General features: G+C 34.1%; 1 protein-coding gene across 1 annotated transcript; it reads left to right on the top strand.

The window, feature by feature from the left end:
- The first annotated feature begins 5,907 nt into the window (after nucleotides 1-5,907).
- LOC105321811 (glycine receptor subunit alpha-3) lies at nucleotides 5,908-22,780 on the top strand. Its single transcript, XM_020064681.3, has 9 exons — nucleotides 5,908-6,360; nucleotides 6,457-6,477; nucleotides 6,690-6,754; nucleotides 6,843-6,910; nucleotides 14,777-15,000; nucleotides 20,857-20,939; nucleotides 21,151-21,282; nucleotides 21,746-22,170; nucleotides 22,273-22,780. The coding sequence occupies exons 1-9, from the start codon at nucleotides 6,275-6,277 to the stop codon at nucleotides 22,447-22,449; spliced, it is 1,281 nt and encodes a 426-aa protein (XP_019920240.3). The 5' UTR covers nucleotides 5,908-6,274; the 3' UTR covers nucleotides 22,450-22,780.
- The last annotated feature ends 415 nt before the right edge of the window (nucleotides 22,781-23,195 follow it).

Here is a 23,195-nt window from a genome sequence, read left to right as displayed (position 1 = left end):
TGTTAAAACGGGCTTGGCCCCTGTGCCCATTCCCTATAGCTTAAGTGCACTTGTTCGTTACAACGGGTTTACATCGGGTTTCGTACTCTTGACCCTAAAATCAATACGTTTTGAAGCCCAACGCGTTACCGTTACGCTACATAAGACGATGATGTATTTGACGGTATTTATATATATAAAACGTAGAAACATACGATTGACATTAAGCAATTAAAATTATTAATCTTTCCAAAAACATCTCATTATTGACGGCAATTTTTATTATTGTACAACAACTTATTGATTTAAAAAAAAACCAATCCAATCAATTGATTAATTTGAAAAAACAAACGCTAGCTTTTCCGGTGATTATTTTTGGGGATAAGACATCACTCAAACGTCACAGCTTCTTATAGCAAAGCACGTCAGTATATACAACACTCGGCATAATAATAACAATAGTGTTGTGCATGTACTATGCCTAAATAGTAGTCAGGGTTTGATACATAGTGCACTCGCCTCCGGCTCGTGCACCATGTATTAAACCCTGACTACTATTTAGGCAGAGAACATGCACAACACAACATTATTATATAAATAGAAAACTACCCCACCTGTATGTTATATATTCCATACTGGATTTCAGAAATAAAAAAGGGCAGAGTTTATGTGGAGACCACTGGGCCACATAGTTACCTGAACAACAGAAACTCTTTTGGAATCTGCAAAATGTATGTGACAATGTATTACAAATTGTAGCAGCACTGAATTTCTGAAACGAAATTTTACCATATAACGGTTATTATTTGAACCTCTCATAAAATCCCAGTATTGCCTTGGGATTATGGTTTTAACAATTGGTATAGCGATTCTAAAGAAGTAATCAGAGAGTGAAAAGTTAAGAGATGGTTGGACAGACCAATGGGCAGAAGACAGACATCAAATGATAAAAAGAGCTGACACCTTAACCTTTGGATACAAAGACATAACAATCAAGTTACTCTTCATGAGCTTTCAAATACTGAACCATTTAAGACACAATTTTTAGGTCAGCTGAGTCACTCAGGTAACCTATTGCAATTGGTCTTCGTCCGTCGTCATGCGTCGTGCGTTAACAATTTTACATTTTTAACTTCTTCTTGAAAACTACCAGGCCAATCGTTACCATTTTTGGTGTGAAGCATCTCTATGGTAAGAAGAATCTAAATTGTGAAATTCATGGCTCTACCTCCCCTGGGGTGCCACGGGCGGGGCCAAATATGCAAAAAAAAATTATATTTGTTAAAAACTAAATGCATGATTATGATGTCCATGAGGCCCTGTACCAAAATTGTTAAATTCATGACCCCTGGGTCAAGGGTTCAGGCTCTAGGTTTGGGCCAATATTGCCATGAAATTAAAATGTATTAAATCTTAGAAAAATCTTTTTCTTTACTCCCATATATATTTGTTAAAAACTAAATGCATGATTATGATGTCCATGAAGCCCTCTATTAAAATTGCGAAATTCATGACCCCTGGTTCATGGGTTCAGGCTCTAGGGTGAGGCCAATATGGCCATATAGTAAAATGTATTAAATCTTAGAAAATCTTCTCTACTTCCATACATATTTGTTAAAAACTAAATGCTGGTTATAATGTCCATGAAGCCCTCTACTAAAATTGCGAAATTCATGACCCCTGGGTCATGGGTTCAGGCTCTAGGGTGGGGCCAATATGGCCATATTGTAAAAATGTTTTAAACCTTAACAAATGTTCTTCTCTACTCTCACACATGTGGGCAAAAAACTGAATAAATGGTTATGATGTCCACTAACTCCTCTACCTAAATTGTGAAATTCATGGCCTAGGGGTCAGGGGTTCAGGACATGGGGGGGGGGCAATATGGCAATATAGTGTTAATGCATATAATGTTTAAAAAATTTCTTCTCTATTCTCACACATCTGTATTAAAAACTGACTTATAATTATGTTTACCAGGAAGTCCTTTACTGAAGTTTTAAATTTCATTTCCCCATGAGTATGGATTTTGACTCTAGGGCAGGGCCAAAATGGATGTAAAGGTGTTAAAGTAGTCCGAGTATCGCAGTACGTCATAATACGGATTTTACAATATTGGTTCGACTTTTACAAAGCGTTTTTGATACCCGGTATTGATTTTGCTCTACATCGCTGTTGTAAACAATGGCAATAATAAGCAATTAGAACGGTAATATATGTATTCTATGAGAGATAGAAATGATTAATGTTGAGAAACTCGATTCTGTTAAAGTAAAATGAAAAACGAAGTTTCTGATTAACCAGAATCTCAGGTATGCTTAAATCTTCTTTGTTTTGACACCCCCCCCCCTTCCGAATTTTTCTTTTTCTTTTACTAAAACCGGTTTAAATTTAAAGACAGAAGCTATTTCGAATTTAATCAATCGTCAATTAATTAATGTTTAAATGATATCTCACATTCTTGACAGATCTAGGCAGAAAACTGTCGCAAAATGTGATTTTTACGGATTTTTTCGTCAGGGTCTACTTGGTTTAGAGCTTATAGCGTAAAAAGTAATCCGTCAACATATAATTTATTTTACCAAACTTTTTTCTAAGATGTCAATCTATAGAATAAACACCATGAATTTAAGTTTGAGTCCATAAAATAGTAAAAAAATTACCAAACGCGATACTAGCATTGCATTTTTTGTATTCTATTTTGATACATCAGGTCCATAAAGCGTACCTACTTACAAAAATTTGCGCAAAATTATTAATGAGATATGGCTTACATATATATTTATACTCTATTTTGTATGTTCAGTTCTAATTTTCCCAAAATTGGTAATTATTTTTAGGAAAAACGGACGTCTGGCAAATTTCATAATTGTCAATAATTTTCGCAAGGGGGTACACCCGTCTGAGAGATGATAACAAACAAACTAGCATGTAAACATACATATTTTCTTTTGTATATGTATTGCTAGAATGTATATTTATCATTTAAAGCTAAGCTTTTAATGATTGAGCCCATTTAATACCGAGTATAGGACTACCTTAATGCATATAATGATAAACAATTATCTTCTTTACTCCCACACACCTGAAAGGAAAACTGAATTCATGATTTTGTAGACCAGATCTTTAAGTTTTTTTGCAAAAATTATAGGTTTCATAGTTCTTTTTGAAAGATTTCAGGCAGGGAGGTGGTCGTCATTACAAATTTATAATTTTTCTACTCCAGAATGAAACCTAATTAATTAAATGCATATATGAGACTACTCGACAAGTTTGTGTATGGGTTATATGCTACTCAGGTGACCGTTAAGGCCAATTGGCCTCTTGTTCTTTTTAAATCATGCTCTCCTAAAAGAGTTTTAACACCACTCAGTTCATCCCGCTTATGAGCAAGTATGATATGCCGGAATCCTAGACCAGATGCTGCAATCTCTCTTGACGTTGCGACTGACATTGCCTTCTTTTCTACCATAGTTTTGAAATATTTCTGCACGATATGAATATGAAAAGAAAGGAGATCCTCAGAATGGCAGGTCAACTTTTTGGTGAATAGTTCATGCAGAATTTTTACATCTACATTGTTTCCTATTAATCGGCAATAATAAAATGCGTTGCCACAGTCGCTCGACGGCGACGCGCATTCCAGCATTCGACGACGAGGACAACACCTGCAAATCCGGCGATGCCGGTTTAATGGAAAGCATCCTATGCTTTTTACATGTTTCACTAGACCAATCACACTTTACAAAAGTTATGTCTCTCGGCCGCCATCTTCGGGGAAAAACTCATAGATTTCTCACAATAGCCTTTGTAGTTTAGAGGTTTATAACTTTGTCTTTTGTCATTAAAAATCTGTTTCCGTTGTGTACTAGTACTTTGATTGCTCCAAGATTGGGCAACATACATTTCGAGGGAATAAATTAAATTCGAAAAGATGTCGTCGCAGGACACCCACATAGTTGGTAGCATAAAGAAGGAAAAAGTTGGTTTTCCCTTTTGACTTTTGGGTAGACCCCACAAAGAGAAACAACTTTTGCAAAGTGTAGTTTGGAATATTCCTTTGTATTGAGTTGAGATACGTAAACAAATGATTCAAGATTTTAACAGTGGTCGCGCCCTATACTGAGTATTTCCCGCGTTAAATTTTGAGGTGGATCATACATATATAATTCGTGTACTGGCTATTTTAGACTGCGATACCTTCCCAAGTTGATATGGTTTTTTTTTTTTGGCTTTGACAGAGAGATTATACATGCGCGGTTGACAGAGAGATTATACATGCGCGGATCTAGAGGGGGGGGGGGGGGGGTCGGGGGGTCCCGACCCCCCCCTGGAAAATGAAAATTTATTAAATTTACATAGTAAAATTATCGCGAAAATATGCCTCGGACCCCCCCCCCCCCCCCTGGCAAACACAATTATCCTTCGGACCCCCCCCCCCCCTGGAAAAATTTTCTGGATCCGCGCATGTTATATATATACAAGCAAGAGCCATACTTTGCTGTCATTTTGATCCAATTTTAAGCTAATTTTGCATGTACGTATAGTAAGTTTTAGTACGGAGGAAATTTAATTAAAAGTCATTTTAACTAATTAAAAAAGAAAGAAATAAAGAATTTAAAAAAATCTATGCATATATTGCTTATTGTCAAACCATTATATTGGAAAATGGGGAATTACACACCTACAAACAGGGACCGGGGACACGGATGCAACTTGTGTAATAAGAGTGCAAAAATAAACGAAATTTAAAAAAATATATGAACCAGGAAAAAAGTCAGAAAACAAGGTACAAAAGAAAAATAATACTGTATTTATCGTTTACACTTTTGACCAGATTAAACACAAATTACATTTTACAGACTAATCAATCCTCTTCAGAAGTAAAGAACGATTTTAGGGGGAAGCAAATCTCTCAAAATATCATTAAGTTGACAATGATCATCGCAAGTAATGTGTAATTCTTGCTGCTCTAGCCACAACGGTAGCACCGTAAAACATGTTATTTAGAACGTAAAACATACACTTATTGAGTCTGAATGGCGTATTCGTTATTATTTTATAAAATTTATTGAGTATTTATTTGACGTATAAAATACAAAAGTTACTGGATCTTGTACAATAGAATCGTTGCGAAATATATCGTTCAATGTATTAGATTTACAAAACAAAATCGACAATCCTTTTAAAAATCAGGTCATATATTCATATAAGTTCGGTTACTACTACAAAATGAGCAACACAAAAGGTATCGCTACCAACAGTGCAATATCTGATAGCCCGTAATTGATTGGGATTTTAGTAAACCTCACAAAAATCAATTTATTTACCTTAAATGTCAGTTCATAATGAGGTATTGGTGAGGGGTGATCATAATTCAAAATGAACTTACTGAGGACATAACTTGTTCATTAAAACTGAAAGACGCCTTTTTTAAACTAACAAGTATGTTCAATGTTTATCAAGTCCAATAGGTTTCATGTGTTCTGATTTTACTATAAAAAAAAAAAAAGAAGAGAAAATTGGTCATTTTTTTAAAGTATATAATTGTATATATAAACTCTGCGTGTGTATCTATCTTTTAATCTAACTTAATCAAGAATAATTCAAAATATGAATATTTTGTCAAACACACTTGATTCCATTCTCACCATGTTATCGATGTTACTTGTCTCAGGTGCTTAGGTACTATTGCCAGGAAGTGTTATTTTAATTTATTTGAAAATCTTTTGGTGCATTAGTGTCTGCAAATTTTTTGGGTGCATTAGTTTTGCCAATGCTTTAAATTTTTGTCCTCGGGAAAGGGTTTTGCGAATAAAATGAAAGGGAACTATTAATAATTCATCATTACATTTACCTCTTATTACAAGAATTGATCAATTCTATCGCTTTTCAACCAACACAATTCTGCGTTGTTTGTTTTGTTTTATTTGAGCTAAAACGTTTGAGAGACACTCTTAACGCAATATTACTCGTAAAAAATTATCTCTCTGTGAGCTTCTTTTTATTGTGGGTGATTTTATACATCTTTTGTATCGGATTTGCGATGAACCAATCAAAGTTCTCGAGCGCTAAACAATGAAAATTTTCACCTGCAAAATCAATGGTGTCATTTGTTTAGCAGCGAACACTTCTATTTAATAAATTTGACTTATTTTCAATAAGTAAGCGATAATATAACACTCTTGACAATATTTCTTAATACTACACAAGGATCTTGATCTTATAGAAAGTAACAACAAGTGCCTTTATGTTACCCTTTATTATTCAAAGTTTAACAAACGAAACAAAGTAAATGGGGATAACAGTTGTATGTAGTATCTTCTTTTGGATGGTATGTTCTTGGACGCATATCGTGTCTTCTTCTGGAAATTCTAGCAGGTAAGAATCATCAGCTCTATGCTTTCTTTTCACTGAAAATGTCGATGATCTTTATCAAAATTTTATTTACATCCACTGTTTTAAAAATGTATTTAGTGCATCAAATGGGAGCAGAGGGTAAGAAGAACTTTATTTGAATTTTTTAAACCGTTTCAAAAACTGAAATGAAGATAATTTAAAAAAGTACTCATCCACATAACTATTCACAACTCAATGTACAATAACCTATAATCTATAATAATAAACTTAAAAACAATCACAAGACAGTGCATATCAATACCGGATATTTCAAACTTCACTACCGGATGCAAATTCATTTAAAATTTTAGACAAAAAATTGTTGACGGTCTCCTGAGCAGCTATGATGGGCGGGTTTCTCCTACAGATGCTTTGGGTAAGGAATATTTCCGAAGTAATCTGGATGTTTATTTTATTTTTATACTGTTAATTAAGACAATTGATGATTTTGTTTTCCCTTGTAGAAGACGGACCAGTAGAGGACACTGTGCAACTGTACATACTTAGTTTAGATTCATCGGACGATAGTACGGTAACGTCCCATATCACGGCAACATTGCCTCCAATTTGTGAATAAGAGTCTTTTTGAAATAATTGTTCTCAAAGCAATAACAGATGCATGACCTTTTAAAAATTCGCATTCTTCTACGAGATAATATTTTCCAGACTCGTATGTTTTAGCATTAAGACTAAATGAAATACCGGTAAATTGGGATCAACGTTACTTTACCGCTCCTAAACATTTTATTATAATCAAAGTACCGAAGCACTGAAAGCCAGGCTCTTATGTTGTGTCATTATGCATATTTTGTAGTAAATCTCTCTCTCTCTCTCTCTCTCTCTCTCTCTCTCTCTCTCTTGCTTTTAATGCCGGAAATGTGCCAGTGAGCTACTGAATTGTTTTGTTAGCGGCTAATAAGAATTGAAGTACTGAGGGGAGTTGATTTTATGATTATCATTTATTTTAAAATCAACTAATCATGCATGGCAATTAGTTTGTAGTCTGTATTTGAATTACGCTCTTTTTTATGATATGAATTTTTTGACTTTTTCGACAAGAATTTCGAGAAACCCCATTTGAATCATGTTGTGTAATATTTAAAAAAGATTTCAAACTATGTATTAGTAATCGAAACAATTCTAAAAATCAAATGGATCCAAGCACTATTGATATCGAACTCGAGTCTCGTTCAACCAGACGCTCGGTTGTCTCCGTTAATCTCCGACAAGCAAGAGAGCCTCTCTGCTTGTCGGAAATTTACGGAGACAGCAGAGCGTCTGGTTGAACGAGACTTTATTACACTTTGGCGTAGGAACACATGAGACTTCAAAAATATCTACATTGTTCGTATTATATAAAATCTGACTATTTTCAAAGTGTTTATAGATAAGTTTCCTTGAAAAACAATGCTTCAGCATACGTAACATCGAATTTTTCTATTATTTTCAAGAACTAACTAAGTCTTGTCAGCGGCAATAATATGTGCTTAGGTCCAAACACTGTTTCACTTTCGGTTTGCCAGAGTAACTGCATAGGAGATTTGATTAAAATCAACTCCCAAAAATATGTCTGTCTAGTAGAAAAAAAATCAACAGTAAGTTGAATTTTAAACAAAAGTTATAAGATCAACCCCTTCCCCTCATTACTTCTATGCGCAGCCAAATACCGATGCTTTGAAAAGTAGTTCATGGATATTCATGCGCATTGTATATATTTGCCCAAAACGCACAGTCTTGTTTAAAAAAACACGTAATTTAAAAGAAAGGAAAACAATTCAACGAAAAAACGTGGCTCTCTGTGCAACTATTTGGTAGAGCGGAAGCCTTCCTTTGTTTACTTTTGAAGTTGTGCTATTTATAGTAACATTGGAGATTTGCTCGACTACAGACAGGACTCTGCTTTCAGCAAAGATAGGCTAAAAATGACATTTCGTCAACTTTGTCATCAATTCTGAAAAAAGACGTAAAAGTTGTTTTTTCGTAATTTATATATAAGTTGTAGTTACTTGCAGTTCAGGAATTTATGTCGGAAATCAATGTTTCTATTGTGATATAAACACTGGATCTGAGCTAAGATTGGTTCGGATCTGAAAGCCGTCATAAGTAATTCATATTGACCCTGTTTGATACATTTTTAGTTGATAATGCAAGAAATGAAGCATCCTGTTATACTAGTACTAGTTAAACGAATCCAATGTTTAACATACACATTACATTACCTTTGATTCTAAAGATAAGATTAAAGTTACATAAGCGTACAGTTACGGACACTTTGGGCTTTCTAATAATTTTGTGTGTCTTCGAAAAAAAAATCCCAAAATTATTTCATTTTGTTTTTGCATTGAAAAGTACAGTTGAAAACACGTTTTTAAGGTGGTTATTTAAATACTTTATAATGCCCTAATAAAGCTATCTGATTAAGCTACATTTTCCAAAATTGATACTCATTTAAAACCAGGCCATATTTATTAACTGGCTAATATCCGATAAAATTGATTACTCAGAAGTCTTTTGTTTCGTGTCTTGTCAAATAAGGAAAAAATCGATCTAACAATGTCGAAACATTTTAAACCAAATCAATTTTTCATAATATTTCAAGAATACCTTTTAAGTTCTTTTTCAAAAGCACGATTTATCTGATTCACGAAAGACATTTCCATTTATATTCTTTGGCTCATTTGATGAGAAGAACAAGCGATGTACATTATTTGTATATAACGTTAATAATTCATTCAAACAGGTCTCTGATGCGGATCCAGAGAGCATTATAAGCATTTCAGTGATTGTATTGACTTATTCCTTAGTTCTTATTAGAGCGTGAATCCGGGCACTCATGACTTGTCCTATCACTTACGTGTATAATAATTCAATAAACTCTGGAGTAGATTATATCGGAATACTTAAACACGTGACAGTATTATCAGTATTTAACAGTTTACCGTTTCGATTCTGAATGTGTACCCTACCCTACTGAATTGCTCTTTAATTAACATTTTGAATAAATACTGAAGCAGATGTGGTTGTTATTATGCTTTGTTTAATTAATTTAAAGTCTTAAATGTTCATTTGCATTATTTCGTTTCTATGATATACTGAAATTGGAAATTAAAAACTTAAGGACATATAGTTTGGGGTAATAATACATTTAAACGAACAAATAATTATAATCCCTTCGAATAAGACAAATTGCTGTTTAGTCGGTACATGTAAACAGCGTCCACCTAAAACAGAGTCAACAGCCTGACAGCATTTTGCAAAGTTTAACCAGTAGATGTACCTTAGTAACTGTTAATTGATTTTTTAGGTCGATATATTTATTATATTATTCATTGCGCAACCAATTAACTTGACTGTCGTGAATTTAATGTACAGGTTAGCCATGGCGAGCTGATGACCTATCCTCCATTTTCATGTCCTTTTGGGCTCACCAAATTAATAGTGTTAAAAATCAAAAATTGCCTGATAAAAGAATTGAATATCATGTTGATCGTGAAATTTGAATGGTCCTTATCGATGTTTTATTTTACATTTTTGGGAGGGGGAGGTAGGTTTTGGATGTCAAAAAAACAAAAAACAACTTACACCATTAAAAACAGGTATATGTGAGCCAAGCGATTTTAATTGGATGAGAAGGATACGATAATGATTATGTTAAGGATTCATTGGACGTATATAAATGTGGTGTTTACAATGCTGGATATTTCAAATAACCCTTGTCCGTTCGTTGGTACAGTCAACTAATGTACGATATTTTAAAGGGACTTAGACACGATTTGAGCTCAAAATATCAATCTTTACTTTTCTATTCATAATATTTAGAATGATCAATATGGGTATTTTTAATGCTTTGTCAAAATTTGAGAGTCAAATATTGAATTATAAGCAAGATAGAGAGTTTGAAATTCTTTGTTTTGTAAACCAAGCTCGAGCCTTGTTATTTTTTACAAATGAGTTTTATTGGTATAAATTCAATCAAATTTGGCTTTTTTTCTGTTGATAATATTATCTATGGACACATTGAATTAGTTTATCTTGTTTGTCATGACTCATTTTGTCAATGAAATTGTAATTCCATTCTTTACATCATTTGTAAAAAAAATATAAGACTCGAGCTTTGTTTACCTAACAATGAATTCTTACCTCTGTATCTCTCTTATAACTTTACATCTAATATTCAAATTTTGGTCAATCATTCAAAATGCGCAAGTAAACCATTTTATACATAAAACCTGAAAAATAAACTTTTGATCGTGTCTAAGTCCCTTTTAAACATGATTTGGTAAACCTCATTTAAAACAAGGTTTTAAAACTTATTAAACATACAATATTTGGATCTGTTCTCATTTACAAAAGATTACCATCTGCGAGCAACAACTTCTGAAAAAAAACAGCGTTTCGAAAATTTACGAAAAACGAAAAAAGTTTTTTTTAGAAAGCGGTGGATCGTTTTATGAATCTAACAAAGAAATATAACATGACCGATACAGAGTTCTTGGAATGCTCTGCTGCTGCTGAAAGCTTGCATACAGACACATGTAGTTTGAAACTACTTTTTAATATGATTTTACGGTTATATGGCCGAGACGAATTTGTCTCCTGAAATAAGAAGTAATGCAACGCAAATACTTCCATACAACCGATAAAAATGAATTTTCCACAACTGAACTTGCTTAAAGGCTTCCCTTATGAGTAACTGATAAATCCTGAAAATTAAACCACTTAAAATAACTTGCTTAGATAAACGTAAATACCGTTATGGCCATTGTTAGCTGATTAAGAGGAAATTTTTGCTAACCAACAATGAAGTTAACCACAAGCTTGTTTCCTTTCACATACTCGTAATCATTTATTTTTATACCCCCGCTCCGAAGGATGGGGGGTATACTGTTTAACCCTTGTGTGTCTGTCTGTCCGTCCGTAACAAAAATTTCTGTCGCATTTATCTCAGCAACTATTCATCGCAGATGCTTGAAATTTTAACATAGTGTTTGTTAAGGTAGCTAAACACAGTTTCGTATAAAATCCAGGGGGTTTTTCTCTGAGGAAAAGCATGATGGGTAGGGATTTTCCTGCTATTTTTATGCGGTATACATGAAAATCAAATTTTTAAACTCTCAGTTGCATAATATAGTGAATTATCTTTCGAATACATGAAAAAAGTATGTAGAAAATTTTTAAAAATTAATTTTGTGAGACTCTAAAATAAAGGGCGGTAACTCCAAAAACATCCCGATTTTACACATGCAGAATTTCATGAATTGTTTAGCGGGTAACATAGCTCTTTAAAAAGCTGGCGAATGTACCCTGAAAATACTATGAAATGATGCCTAAGGACTTGTTCTTGAAAATGTACAGAAATAAAAATGGCTGATTTGGTTGCATTCTGCTTTTAGGGGGAGCCTAAAATGCATGGGTGTCCTGCATTTAGACGCAATCTTTTGTCTATTTTCCGCATGTTTTGAGTGCCAGATAAATTCTAGCATTAAGTTACATGTGCATTATTTTTAAATATTTACAAAATTCACGATTTTATCTTTCTATTGATATATAAATATATATGTAACATATTTTAACAATTTAATTTTATAGGGGTCAGTTTTGCTTGCCCCTCATCTGAAAACGTCCTTATAACGTTACATATAAAACTGTGTTTTGCACCCTTAAGGGAACACATAATATAACGTTGATCTGTCTTTATCTTACAAAATTGCTGCGTTAGCATTTTTGTTCAGTCAGTACAGTTTTAGTTTGACCCTCAAGCATTAAATAAATGTATAACATGCTTTGTGCATGTTCATTTCTCACTTTATGACGTTGGGTATATGGTTTTGTATTGTGACGTGTTGTTTTACATTGTGATGCATTAACATTGTGACATTTTTAAGTGTGACGTCATGTCAACAAAGCCGCTCCGATCATGAGTTCATAACTTTTAGTTCCAATAATAGAATAGAGAGAGTATGATACACTTATTTTATGTGTATGTGTATTTAATTATGTGTTAAAATGAGTATCCGGTTATGGACTTTTGAGCCGCTCTATTAATTCAACAAAATTTCATATGAAATGATTACACATGTGTGCATAATTCAAATAGACAATTGTGTAAAGTATCAGAAATTGTATTAGACGGGGGGGGGGGTGTAATTATTTTTTTAAAACTTGTTTGTCATCAGTATCAAATGCGCAGTACAATTGGTAATGTTCAATTCATTAAATAAAGTAGAATTAATAAGTGGAAAGTCAGTTTTGAATTTTGAACTGCACAGTCGTGTTCGAAAGGTCTATCTTTGTATTTGACACATCCTACCTAAATGACAATATCTCGGCCATTTTTTCACTAAATTCAACTTTGTGTACACCAAAATGTTCGTAATATTCTCCTCTTTGCATCAAAGCATTAAAAAGTGGCATACAAAAATATTTTATTTCCTTTAAGGTAGCTAAACACAGTTTCGTATAAAATCCAGGGGGTTTTTCTCTGAGGAAAAGCATGATGGGTAGGGATTTTCCTGCTATTTTTATGCGGTATACATGAAAATCAAATTTTTAAACTCTCAGTTGCATAATATAGTGAATTATCTTTCGAATACATGAAAAAAGTATGTAGAAAATTTTTAAAAATTAATTTTGTGAGACTCTAAAATAAAGGGCGGTAACTCCAAAAACATCCCGATTTTACACATGCAGAATTTCATGAATTGTTTAGCGGGTAACATAGCTCTTTAAAAAGCTGGCGAATGTACCCTGAAAATACTATGAAATGATGCCTAAGGACTTGTTCTTGAAAATGTACAGAAATAAAAATGGCTGATTTGGTTGCATTCTGCTTTTAGGGGGAGCCTAAAATGCATGGGTGTCCTGCATTTAGACGCAATCTTTTGTCTATTTTCCGCATGTTTTGAGTGCCAGATAAATTCTAGCATTAAGTTACATGTGCATTATTTTTAAATATTTACAAAATTCACGATTTTATCTTTCTATTGATATATAAATATATATGTAACATATTTTAACAATTTAATTTTATAGGGGTCAGTTTTGCTTGCCCCTCATCTGAAAACGTCCTTATAACGTTACATATAAAACTGTGTTTTGCACCCTAAGGCATGCCATATTGTGGGATATATTTTTGTACCAATCGGACGCCAACTTCCTGTTAAATGACGACTTTGCTTATTTTTTAAACCAAAATTTTCAAACAAATTTTCGTCAAAGAATTCTCAGCAACTGTTATCGCAGATGCTTGAAATTTTTACACAATATTTGCATAGGCATGCCATATCATGGGATATACTTTTGTACCAATCAGACGTCAACTTCCTGTTAAATGACGACTTTGTTTATTTTTAGCAAAAATTTTCAAACAAATTTTGGTCAAAGAATTCTCAGCAACTGTTTATCGAAGATGCTTGAAATTTTTACACAGTATTTGTTTAGGCATGCTTTATAGTGGGATGTCTTTTTGTACCAATCGGACGTCAACTTCCTGTTTAATGGGCTAAAAATAAACTAACAAATTTCCTTCAAAGATTTCTCAGCAACTATTTATCGCAGATGCTTGAAATTTTTACACAGTGTTTTTTAAGGCATGCCATATTGTGGGATATATTTTTGTATGAATTGGACGTCAACTTCCTGTTAAATGACGACTTTGCTTATTTTTTAACCAAAATTTTCAAACAAATTTTCGTCAAAGATTTCTCAGCAACTATTTATCGCAGATGCTTGAAATTTTAACACACTATTTGTATAGGCATGTCATATCGTGGGATATATTTTTGTACCAATCGGACGTCAACTTCCTGTGAAATAATGACTTTGTTTATTTTTAGCCAAAATTTTCAAACAAATTTTCGTCAAAGATTTCTCAGCAGCTATTTATCGCAGATGCTTGAAATTTTTACACAGTGTTTTTTAAGGCATGCCATATTGTGGGATATATTTTTGTACCAATCGGATGTCAACTTCCTGTTAAATGAGTACTTTGTTTATTTTAGCCAAAATTTTCAAACAAATTTCCTTCAAAGATTTCTCAGCAACTGTTTATCGCAGATGCTTGAAATTTTAACACACTATTTGTATAGGCATGCCATATTGTGGGATATATTTCTGTACCAATCGGATGCCAGTTTTCTGTTAAATGTCGAATTTGCTTATTTTGCATATTCACATCAGTGCGGGGGTATCACTAGTGAGCATTGGCTCACAGATATCTTGTTTCACTTTCATTTACTTTAAGTATATTTGTCTTTCAATTTTCAAGATATTTCCGTATGCTTGTGAAGAACATCTATTCATGTTAATATTCTTTGCCAGTTTCATAAATTAATTGCCATATACATGTCAATTTACTAATATTTAAAATGCCTGATAAATTACGTCGTTTACATTTCAGGACTTTACGATGAACTTTTTTCTGCGTCAGAGATGGAGAGATGCCCGCCTTGCTCACAACTCTAGTGGAGTCCCCGTACTTGAACTTCACCGGAAAGCCCTTGAGGAAGTCTGGGTACCTGATATTTACTTCGTCAATGAGAAGAATGCTCATTTCCACTATGTTTCTGTTCCAAACAAAATGTTCCACGTTTTCCCAGATGGAAAAGTTTCATACAGCATAAGGTAATTCAAACTGAACCATCTGTGTGTTTTTAGAACTTAATGTTAAGATGTTTAAAAAGAGAATACAATTACTGAGTATCCATTTCTGTTCTATCGAGTTTATTTTATGATTTCCTGTATTAAACTCCGAACTGTTATCCGAGGCTTTAGTCACGTGACAGAAAGGTATATAAAGCGAAGACAGAACTCTGAGCGGCAGTCTGGCGTTGAAACCGTGGGTATTTTCATAAAGTTATGTCTCAAGTGCCCAAATAAGGCTTTCGAGACCTGTTAAGCATGATACCGTGTGATTGAAGATATTTTACCTTAATCAGGGTTGCGCTTCTACAGTGCGGGTTGACTTAAGGGCGCAGTAGAAAGTCGCGCTGAATAGTCAAAATTAAGTATAGTCATTACTTTAATTTGTGAATGCGAAAATGGTTAATGTTACATAGCTCAGGAAGATCATCCGAATAAGAACTCAAATAAGTTACATAACCTTGGTGGCAGCCTGGAGCATATCATCTCTCCCCTTGACTCAATCCTGTTCATTCTTCGCCCCCAAAGTGTTTTTGGATAAAGGGTGTGCAGTGTCCTTGAACCTTGTGTCTAGGTCTAAGGTTTAGGTAAAAACACAGAATTATATACTAGACACGATCTCGTTGCGAGCAACGACGAGGTCTTCGGTCCAATTTTTAGAAGGTGAAATGACCTTGCTTTTCATCTTCGTGTACGAAATATATCTGGAAAATTGGGGCGAGATCTAAAAGAGCTATGGATGAATGACACTAGACCTCTCTTGATCCCAAATATAAAGAATCACGCAACGTATCACATAATATTTCACAGCTAAAAATTATTACTAAAAGACTTTGGAGCCCCCTCAGCCCCTAATGTGAAGGACCAGTCCTGTTTTCTTGGTGTTTAATAAAAGCTTTTGTCTTTTTAAACTTATTTACTTCAACAAGTGTTTACAAATTATGTACTCTTCTCGAGATATCTGGAAAAGATATCTCTTTAGGGGCCAACCCTATGACTTTAGAGCCCTTTCAGCCCCTAATTTGAAGGGCCAGCCCCGTATTCTGGATTTTAAATGAAAGCTGTTGTCATTTCAAACACATTTGGTTCTATAAGTGTTCACAATGTTTTTGTTCTACATGTTTCAACCAAATGCTTTCGAGAAAAGAGATATTCAAGAAAACCAAGAAAAATCACGATGCCTTTTTAATCTTAATTTTCAAGCTCGGGCGAGATTACGCGCTTTTTTGACATAAAGATGATTAAAAACCACTAGACACTATTTCAGTCTTTCGTTTATCAGCCCTGCAAAGTTCAACATCATGTCCTAAATGGTAAAAAAGGAGTTCTCCAGACAAAATACCCCTATAAAAACCGATAAATCTACGATATCCCAAGACAGGAGGTGACGTCATCAACAAAAAATTTCCAACAAGGTTCAGATCAATACCTGTCAGATCTGAAAATATGACGTAAATCGGTTGAACCGTTTCTGAGAAAAAGCGTGCTCAAAATCGATAAGAAAAAAAATAACAATAGGGAAAAAGAAACCTACGAAACGGAAGACCTTAATTAAATCCACGTCTAGAGCATATCTTCTTTTCCCTTGGTCCAGTCTGGCCCATACTTCTCTCACATAGTGTCTATGGTCAAAGGATGTGTAGAAACCTTAAATGAAAATTGTTAGTCATTCATGTTGGACCACGCAAATTTCCTTTTTTCAGAGTATACATATTTTCCACTTAGCCTTATTTGGTCCACACTTCACATAAACAGAGCTTTTGAGTAAAGAGTGTGTTGTGACCTTACACTGATTTTCAAGGTCAAACGTGAAGGTTATAGCAGACATATGAAAAATACTGGTCCAGAATATAGCTTCTAACCCTTTGCTCAAATCTGGCTCATACTTCACCCATATGGTGCCTTTGATCAAAGGGTATAAAGTGACGTTATATAATGCGTGTGGGTCAAGTGTCAAAGACATATCAGATCACACTAAAATTCTTTTTAAGATCATATACTCTCCACTTGGCCATATTTGGCTAATACTAAATAAACAGGGTTTTTGGTCAATGATGTGCAGTGGCCTTGAACCAAGTCAGTGAATAGGTCATAGTGGATCTCTTTATAATCAGTTTTAGAGCGTAGATTATTTCTTATTTGCTTTAACATGCTCAGGACCTCGGCCGATTGTAACATCTTGATTGGAGACATTCCGGACTAGGTTTTAAATAAATTTTGATGCGTGCGCGGTTCAAAATAACTGAAATTATAATTTAAAAAGTTTAAACGTAGCTGTTTCGTTAAGAGTAGCGGCGCAAGGGGGATCAGGAAACGTACTAGCAGAAATAGGACAGCAGTTCGATATGCTAGTTAAAGCGCTTGGGGAGAAATTTGCGGCACTTAATCAGCACGAGGTATACAGTGCGCACATCCATATACTCGTATTCTGGCTTCCTCTGAACCCTTATATTCAAAGTTCCATTTAATTGTTGATACCAGCTATAAATGAAGTGGAAAAAATCTTTAAAATCTAAATCAAAGTATCCGAAACCATTAAGTTCAGAACGAAATATTTTCTGGTATTAGAACAATATGTTTAAAATACCTGTATCATGTGTATGCATAAGTTAAATGGTACGACATATCCATTTTGCCATAAAAATGTTAGCATTGAACCTTTGTACTCCCAAAATACATCCATAAGTTCCTTATAATTAATCTCTTACAACAAAATACAGATTAATGGTTACTCCATCTTGTGAAAGTGTTAATTCTAAATTGTTAACATTATTTCTTAACTTTGTGGTTTAGGCCTTGTAGTGTTCGAGTTCGCTGAGGAATGTTCTACTTCTTCAGCCTATGAAAGTTTTAAGATCGGAATAGAAATGTGTGTGAGGATAATAATGGTGACCTTGACCTTTGACAGTTTCTTGCGTAGTGACCGATCCTCACGCATTTATAATTCTCACTTTAGCTTTCTACTCTTGATGGTGATGGAGATTTATATTGTACTGCTGAGATATATACTGCTTCCTTTTAATATCAGGAGACTTATTTTTTGTTGCTGTTCTTTTTCAGGTAATCTTTTAATTGTCTTATTTTAAAATCTGGTGTGTTCTTTTTGCTGCTCTTATAAAGTTGAAATTCTTGTTTCGATACCATTTGTTGATCTTGATGTTGTCATAGCCACACGGACAGATCGTTCTTCGGGTGAGGACTCATCAATAGTCACCATCTTTATCTCTCTTTTATCCCAAATTATAAGTTTTTGATTGGTGGTGGCACTTTTCACGTGCCCTACAGCCTCGTCAAGTTTCTGTAGGTCTTTGTATAATATCACTAGTCCTGCAGCTCTTTTCTCACTGCAACCTCGAGCTCGCGGGAAGGCATCGATTGTGACAGTATTTTTGAAATACTCTGGAATCCCAATGTAACCCTCTGCAGCTTAATCTTCAATTCTCTCGGCAAACTCATCGTCTTATCTAAATCTTGTTTGATTTCTTGTAACTACCGGCGAATGATATGAGGCTTATCCTTTTTTGTCAAATCTTTCTTTTAACGTTTTGGTACAATAAAATGTAATAGTTTTAAACAGCTTCTAACTAAAGAAGTTTAAGGCTCTATCTCGCTGAAATTCAATCAGTTTGTCCAGCTTTTCTGCATCTGACCAGTTGTATTTTTTGGCGATGTGATCAAACTGTATCAAACATGGTCTCCTTTCTGTTGTGCCATCATATGTTGATAATTTGGGGGGGGGGGGGGGGGGGGGGGCAGGATTGTGTGTTTGTGTCTTGTCAGATTGACCCTTGTTGCTTGTGTAGATGTTATGTGGAGCAAGTTTGTCAATTTTTGAAGCAGGATGTTTATGTTCGATTTCTCTTTGTTTTAAACAATTCTCTCTCTTTTTTCCAATTCTTTTTTTCTTTTGACTTCCATTTCTTTTTACCGTTATCTAATTTTCTTTTCATGTTCACATCTTTCTTTCTCATCTGACAATCTGATTTTCTTTTTCTCGTTAATTTTTATCCTTTTATCAATTCACTTTCTTTTATTTTAATCTTTAAATCCATATCCTCTCTTGTTCTAGTCGAACTCTGTGTGTTTTTTGTCTCAACTTTTTTAAAGCTCTGTACATTCTCTCTCCATCTCTTCTATATTCACATTTTTCTCTTGGATTACTCTCTCCACTTTTTTCTTCGTCTCATCTCTCTTTGATATCTCTCCACTCAGTTCTTTCAACATTCTTTCTCTCTTAATTGACTGTAAAGTTACCAATTGTTGTTGTTCTGGTGTGTGTATGAGTTCTTTAGTTGTTTGTTCTTCAGGTTGTTTGAACTCTAATTTTTTTAAATTACACTTGTTTAACCAGGCATTGTTTTTTTAATCTTCCAGAATTAATACTCTTTTAATTTACATAGGACAATAATTGATTTTACTCTCTTTTCTCCAATATTATCTAATGGCATAGGGTCATCTAAATTTGCTTTATTTATGTCTATGACTGAACAAGTAGGGGTACACATGATTGTGATCTTTAGATATTCCTCCAATCTTGCATTCACATTTAAGTATTCAGGATAGTCCTGATCTAGGTCTAATACCCTAAGTCTGCCTAGAATAGAAGACTCTTCCTAACAAAAATGTGTATCAATTATGTCATCAGACAACCCGACGACAAAATCAAATGTGTGCTTGTTTTTGCTAGAAAATATGACACACAAAAAAAGAGAGCAAAATAAAAAAAAAAATACCACCAATACTTTATTATATTGTAACATTATCTAAACGTAACCAACTTGAAACAGAGAATATCGTATTTGGCGCCAAACTTTAGATCTTACAGGTCGTAGAAAACGACTACTTCTGACACCAATAATGTAAAAGGTGAAATTTTATAGCATGCAAAGTGGCCAGTAATTGAATTAATATCACTCACTATGGTCAATTGCATCAATATCACAGGATCGGCTAGAACAGCCGTCTTTAATCTGGGTAACAATTCAAATGCCCGATTTTCGCTCACCTGATCAGCTGACTTTTATCAAACCCCGAACCCGATGTGAATAATATGTCTTTCAATTATCACTACTATAATAGGTCATATAATGAGTAAATTAAAGCTATTGTGCTGAATGGGAACTGAGAAAATTCTAGTCACAGTGTTCCGAAGACATACATCTCCTGGCGAAAGTGAAATGAATAAAAACCTGTCACGTGTCACCAAAGGTCTGGGTTAAGTCAAGCGGTGCGAAGATCAACTTTTTTGGCGTATGATATAAGAAAACAGAGTACACCGCAGAAACTAAATGAACCTATACGATTGACAGTATGGCTTGATGCCTACTAAAAGACAAAGAAAAGAAGCTACGTGCGTGTATTCGACTAAAGAAGGAGCGCATTTGAAAATAGGAAATGCCGCAGAAAATGCAATAGTAGCAAAATAGAATCTTGAAAACAGGTTTAGATAAGTACACAGTTAAATAGGAAACCATCAAAGATAAGGAAACAGAAAAGAGGGACAATGCAATAAAAATTGTGCTTTACTTGTGACGAATTCGTGTTGTTTTCATTATAATTCTCAAAACAGGAAACGTAGAGGCTGCTTGAGATATTCAAAAAGTTTTACCTTGTGCTCTTTACAAATCATAAAATAGGTCATTATTTGACAACTTGTTTCGATGAGCGAACTAGATAGTTAGATTCCAACAAAAATCCATGTTCTTGTTAAAATGTCTCTATCACTAAGCCAGAATTCAGAAATGAGACCTTACATTTAACTGTATATATTCAAATTTTTTAACATTTATTAAAGCTCTATCGTTCAATTCATCAAGTTCAATTTTACCTTTTCTACAGAGTCACCGGTACATACACCTGTGAAATGGACTTAAGGAAGTATCCGCTGGACAAACAAACATGCCACATCAAAATAGAGAGTTGTACGTAATTTTTTGCACCCATGAATTAACTCTGCGTCTGGCTATGTTAATGAAATTGAAATTAAGAATAACGAAATTTGAAAAAGAAAAATTTTCAAAAACTAATTTGAAAAAATCTACGAAGTTCGGACTCCCCCGGGAATTGAAGCAATAATAACATCGATCAAAGCTTGAATTTCGTATTAGACTCAGAAAATGTGTTTTTTAATAGATGGACACAGCACGAACTCCTTAAAGATTCGCTGGAATTCTCCACCTGTGTTACTGAGCAAAAACATCAAAATGACCCAGTACAGTGTAGAGAAAACAGTACCATTTATATGTGATCAGCAGTATATGGAATGTAAGTTTATGTTAATGTAAGTTTATGTTGACTGGAACTTAACTAATTCAATAAACAGTCATACATGCCCTGTGAAAATGTTAATAAAAATGAGGGACATTGTGGCAATTTTATACAAAAGGCCAATATTTTGAAAGGGCAGGACCTATCGGGTCCAAACATCGTGACTGCGTACGCTGAAAAAGTTACAGTTATATGTATTAGTAGACCCTGTTTCCAGGGATAAAGCTACAAAATTTTCTTGAAGTATCAAATAAATAATAACACTGAATTTAAACAAAGCATGGTCAATGAATTGTGCAGAGTAGCAGTAACTTATCTTATTGTATACTTGGTTAGGAGAAATAACAACGGTGCGGCAAATCAATTTCCAATTAACTAATGTGAACTTGTGAGTCAACCATCTTAAATTTCATGATTTGATTAATCGTTTCAAGATTTACTTACAAAATTGATTTTACAGATAATTACTCCTGCATTGGAGTAAATTTCCACCTGAACCGGATGAACGGCTTCTACTTTATCCACATGTATGTGCCGTCCATCCTCATAGTCATGCTGTCCTGGATTTCATTCTGGCTTGACATCGAGGCTACTGCTGCCAGAATATCCCTAGGGATTCTCACTGTGTTAGCAATGACAACCCAGAATAAGTTCACAGGAGTTCAACACGTTTCTTATGTCACAGCTATGAACGTCTGGACCGCTGCAAGCTTGGCTTTTGTGTTTCTCGGCGTCATTGAATATGCATATATAAATGTCAAAACGAGAAAACACGTTAGAAGGTCTCTAAACAGAGCGACCAGCAACCTTTCCATGAATGGCAACAACCCAATTCTGAATGGCAGTATCTATTCTATTTCAAAAAAAGATACTAATTTTTCACAGGTAGCACACATACACATACATGTACATAATTAAATTGTACGTCGTTCGTCCTAATTTGTAATTATCGTTATTCCGTCTGGCTATTATTATTTCTTTTTTCAGGGATCACAGAAGAAAAATACACCCAATGTAATCGATTTGGATAACAAGAATGGTAGAAAAGTGGATCGACTTGCCCGAATAGTATTTCCCATGTCCTATGTTTTATTCAACATAGTCTATTGGTCATTTTATGGCATTTGGGAACCAGTCCAAGACGACCCGAAACTGGTGCATTGATGTGTCGCAGACATAACAGAATACGTTATATACCCAAGCAGTACGTTCTTTAAGCACGAATTGCCTCCATGGAGCTGTTGTAACAAAGTTAAAGGCATATTTTTTTTCGGTGGAAACATTTTTTTTCTCTCTTAACTTCATCCTCTAGGTGCTGAGTCTAATGTCCTTTGGTTGAGAAATTTAACTGAAGATGTTTATGCATATGTATTTAGTTTCAATTAAAGTTTAAAACATCATTATCACCTTACCCTTTGTTCTTTTGATACCTTCCATTATTTGAAATAACAAATACAATGTAATAAGTTACCTGTAGCTGTCCAATAAGTTATAAAAACTGTCCACTGTTAAATATAGTAGACTTTTTAACAACGTACTGGACACAGTGATCTTCCCTTTTTTTGACCAATGGCGCTTCTTATCAAATGATAAGGAGAAGTCCTGAATAAAGATGAAAAATGAAGATTAATAAGGTTTTACGTCCGTGCTGTTTTATTCAATATGGAAAAGTGTATTATGAAACATACAATAAAATGAAACTAGATGTGGCTCAAGATCCTCACAAACAATGTCCCTAACAGTAATGTATACAATGTGAAAAATTCATAAATTCAAATAAGCTTCAAAATAATATTCACTACCAAACCAAAAATTAAAAGAAATAGCTTGAATTTAGGTTTATGCTTTCAATTATTTAATTTAATTCAAAATTATAAAAGAGACATTGAAAATATAAAAAGAAACACAAA

Source organism: Magallana gigas, chromosome 2, assembly GCF_963853765.1.
Source record: "Magallana gigas chromosome 2, xbMagGiga1.1, whole genome shotgun sequence".
NCBI classification, from domain to species: domain Eukaryota; kingdom Metazoa; phylum Mollusca; class Bivalvia; order Ostreida; family Ostreidae; genus Magallana; species Magallana gigas.
This window is presented reverse-complemented; position numbering and strand designations above follow the sequence as displayed.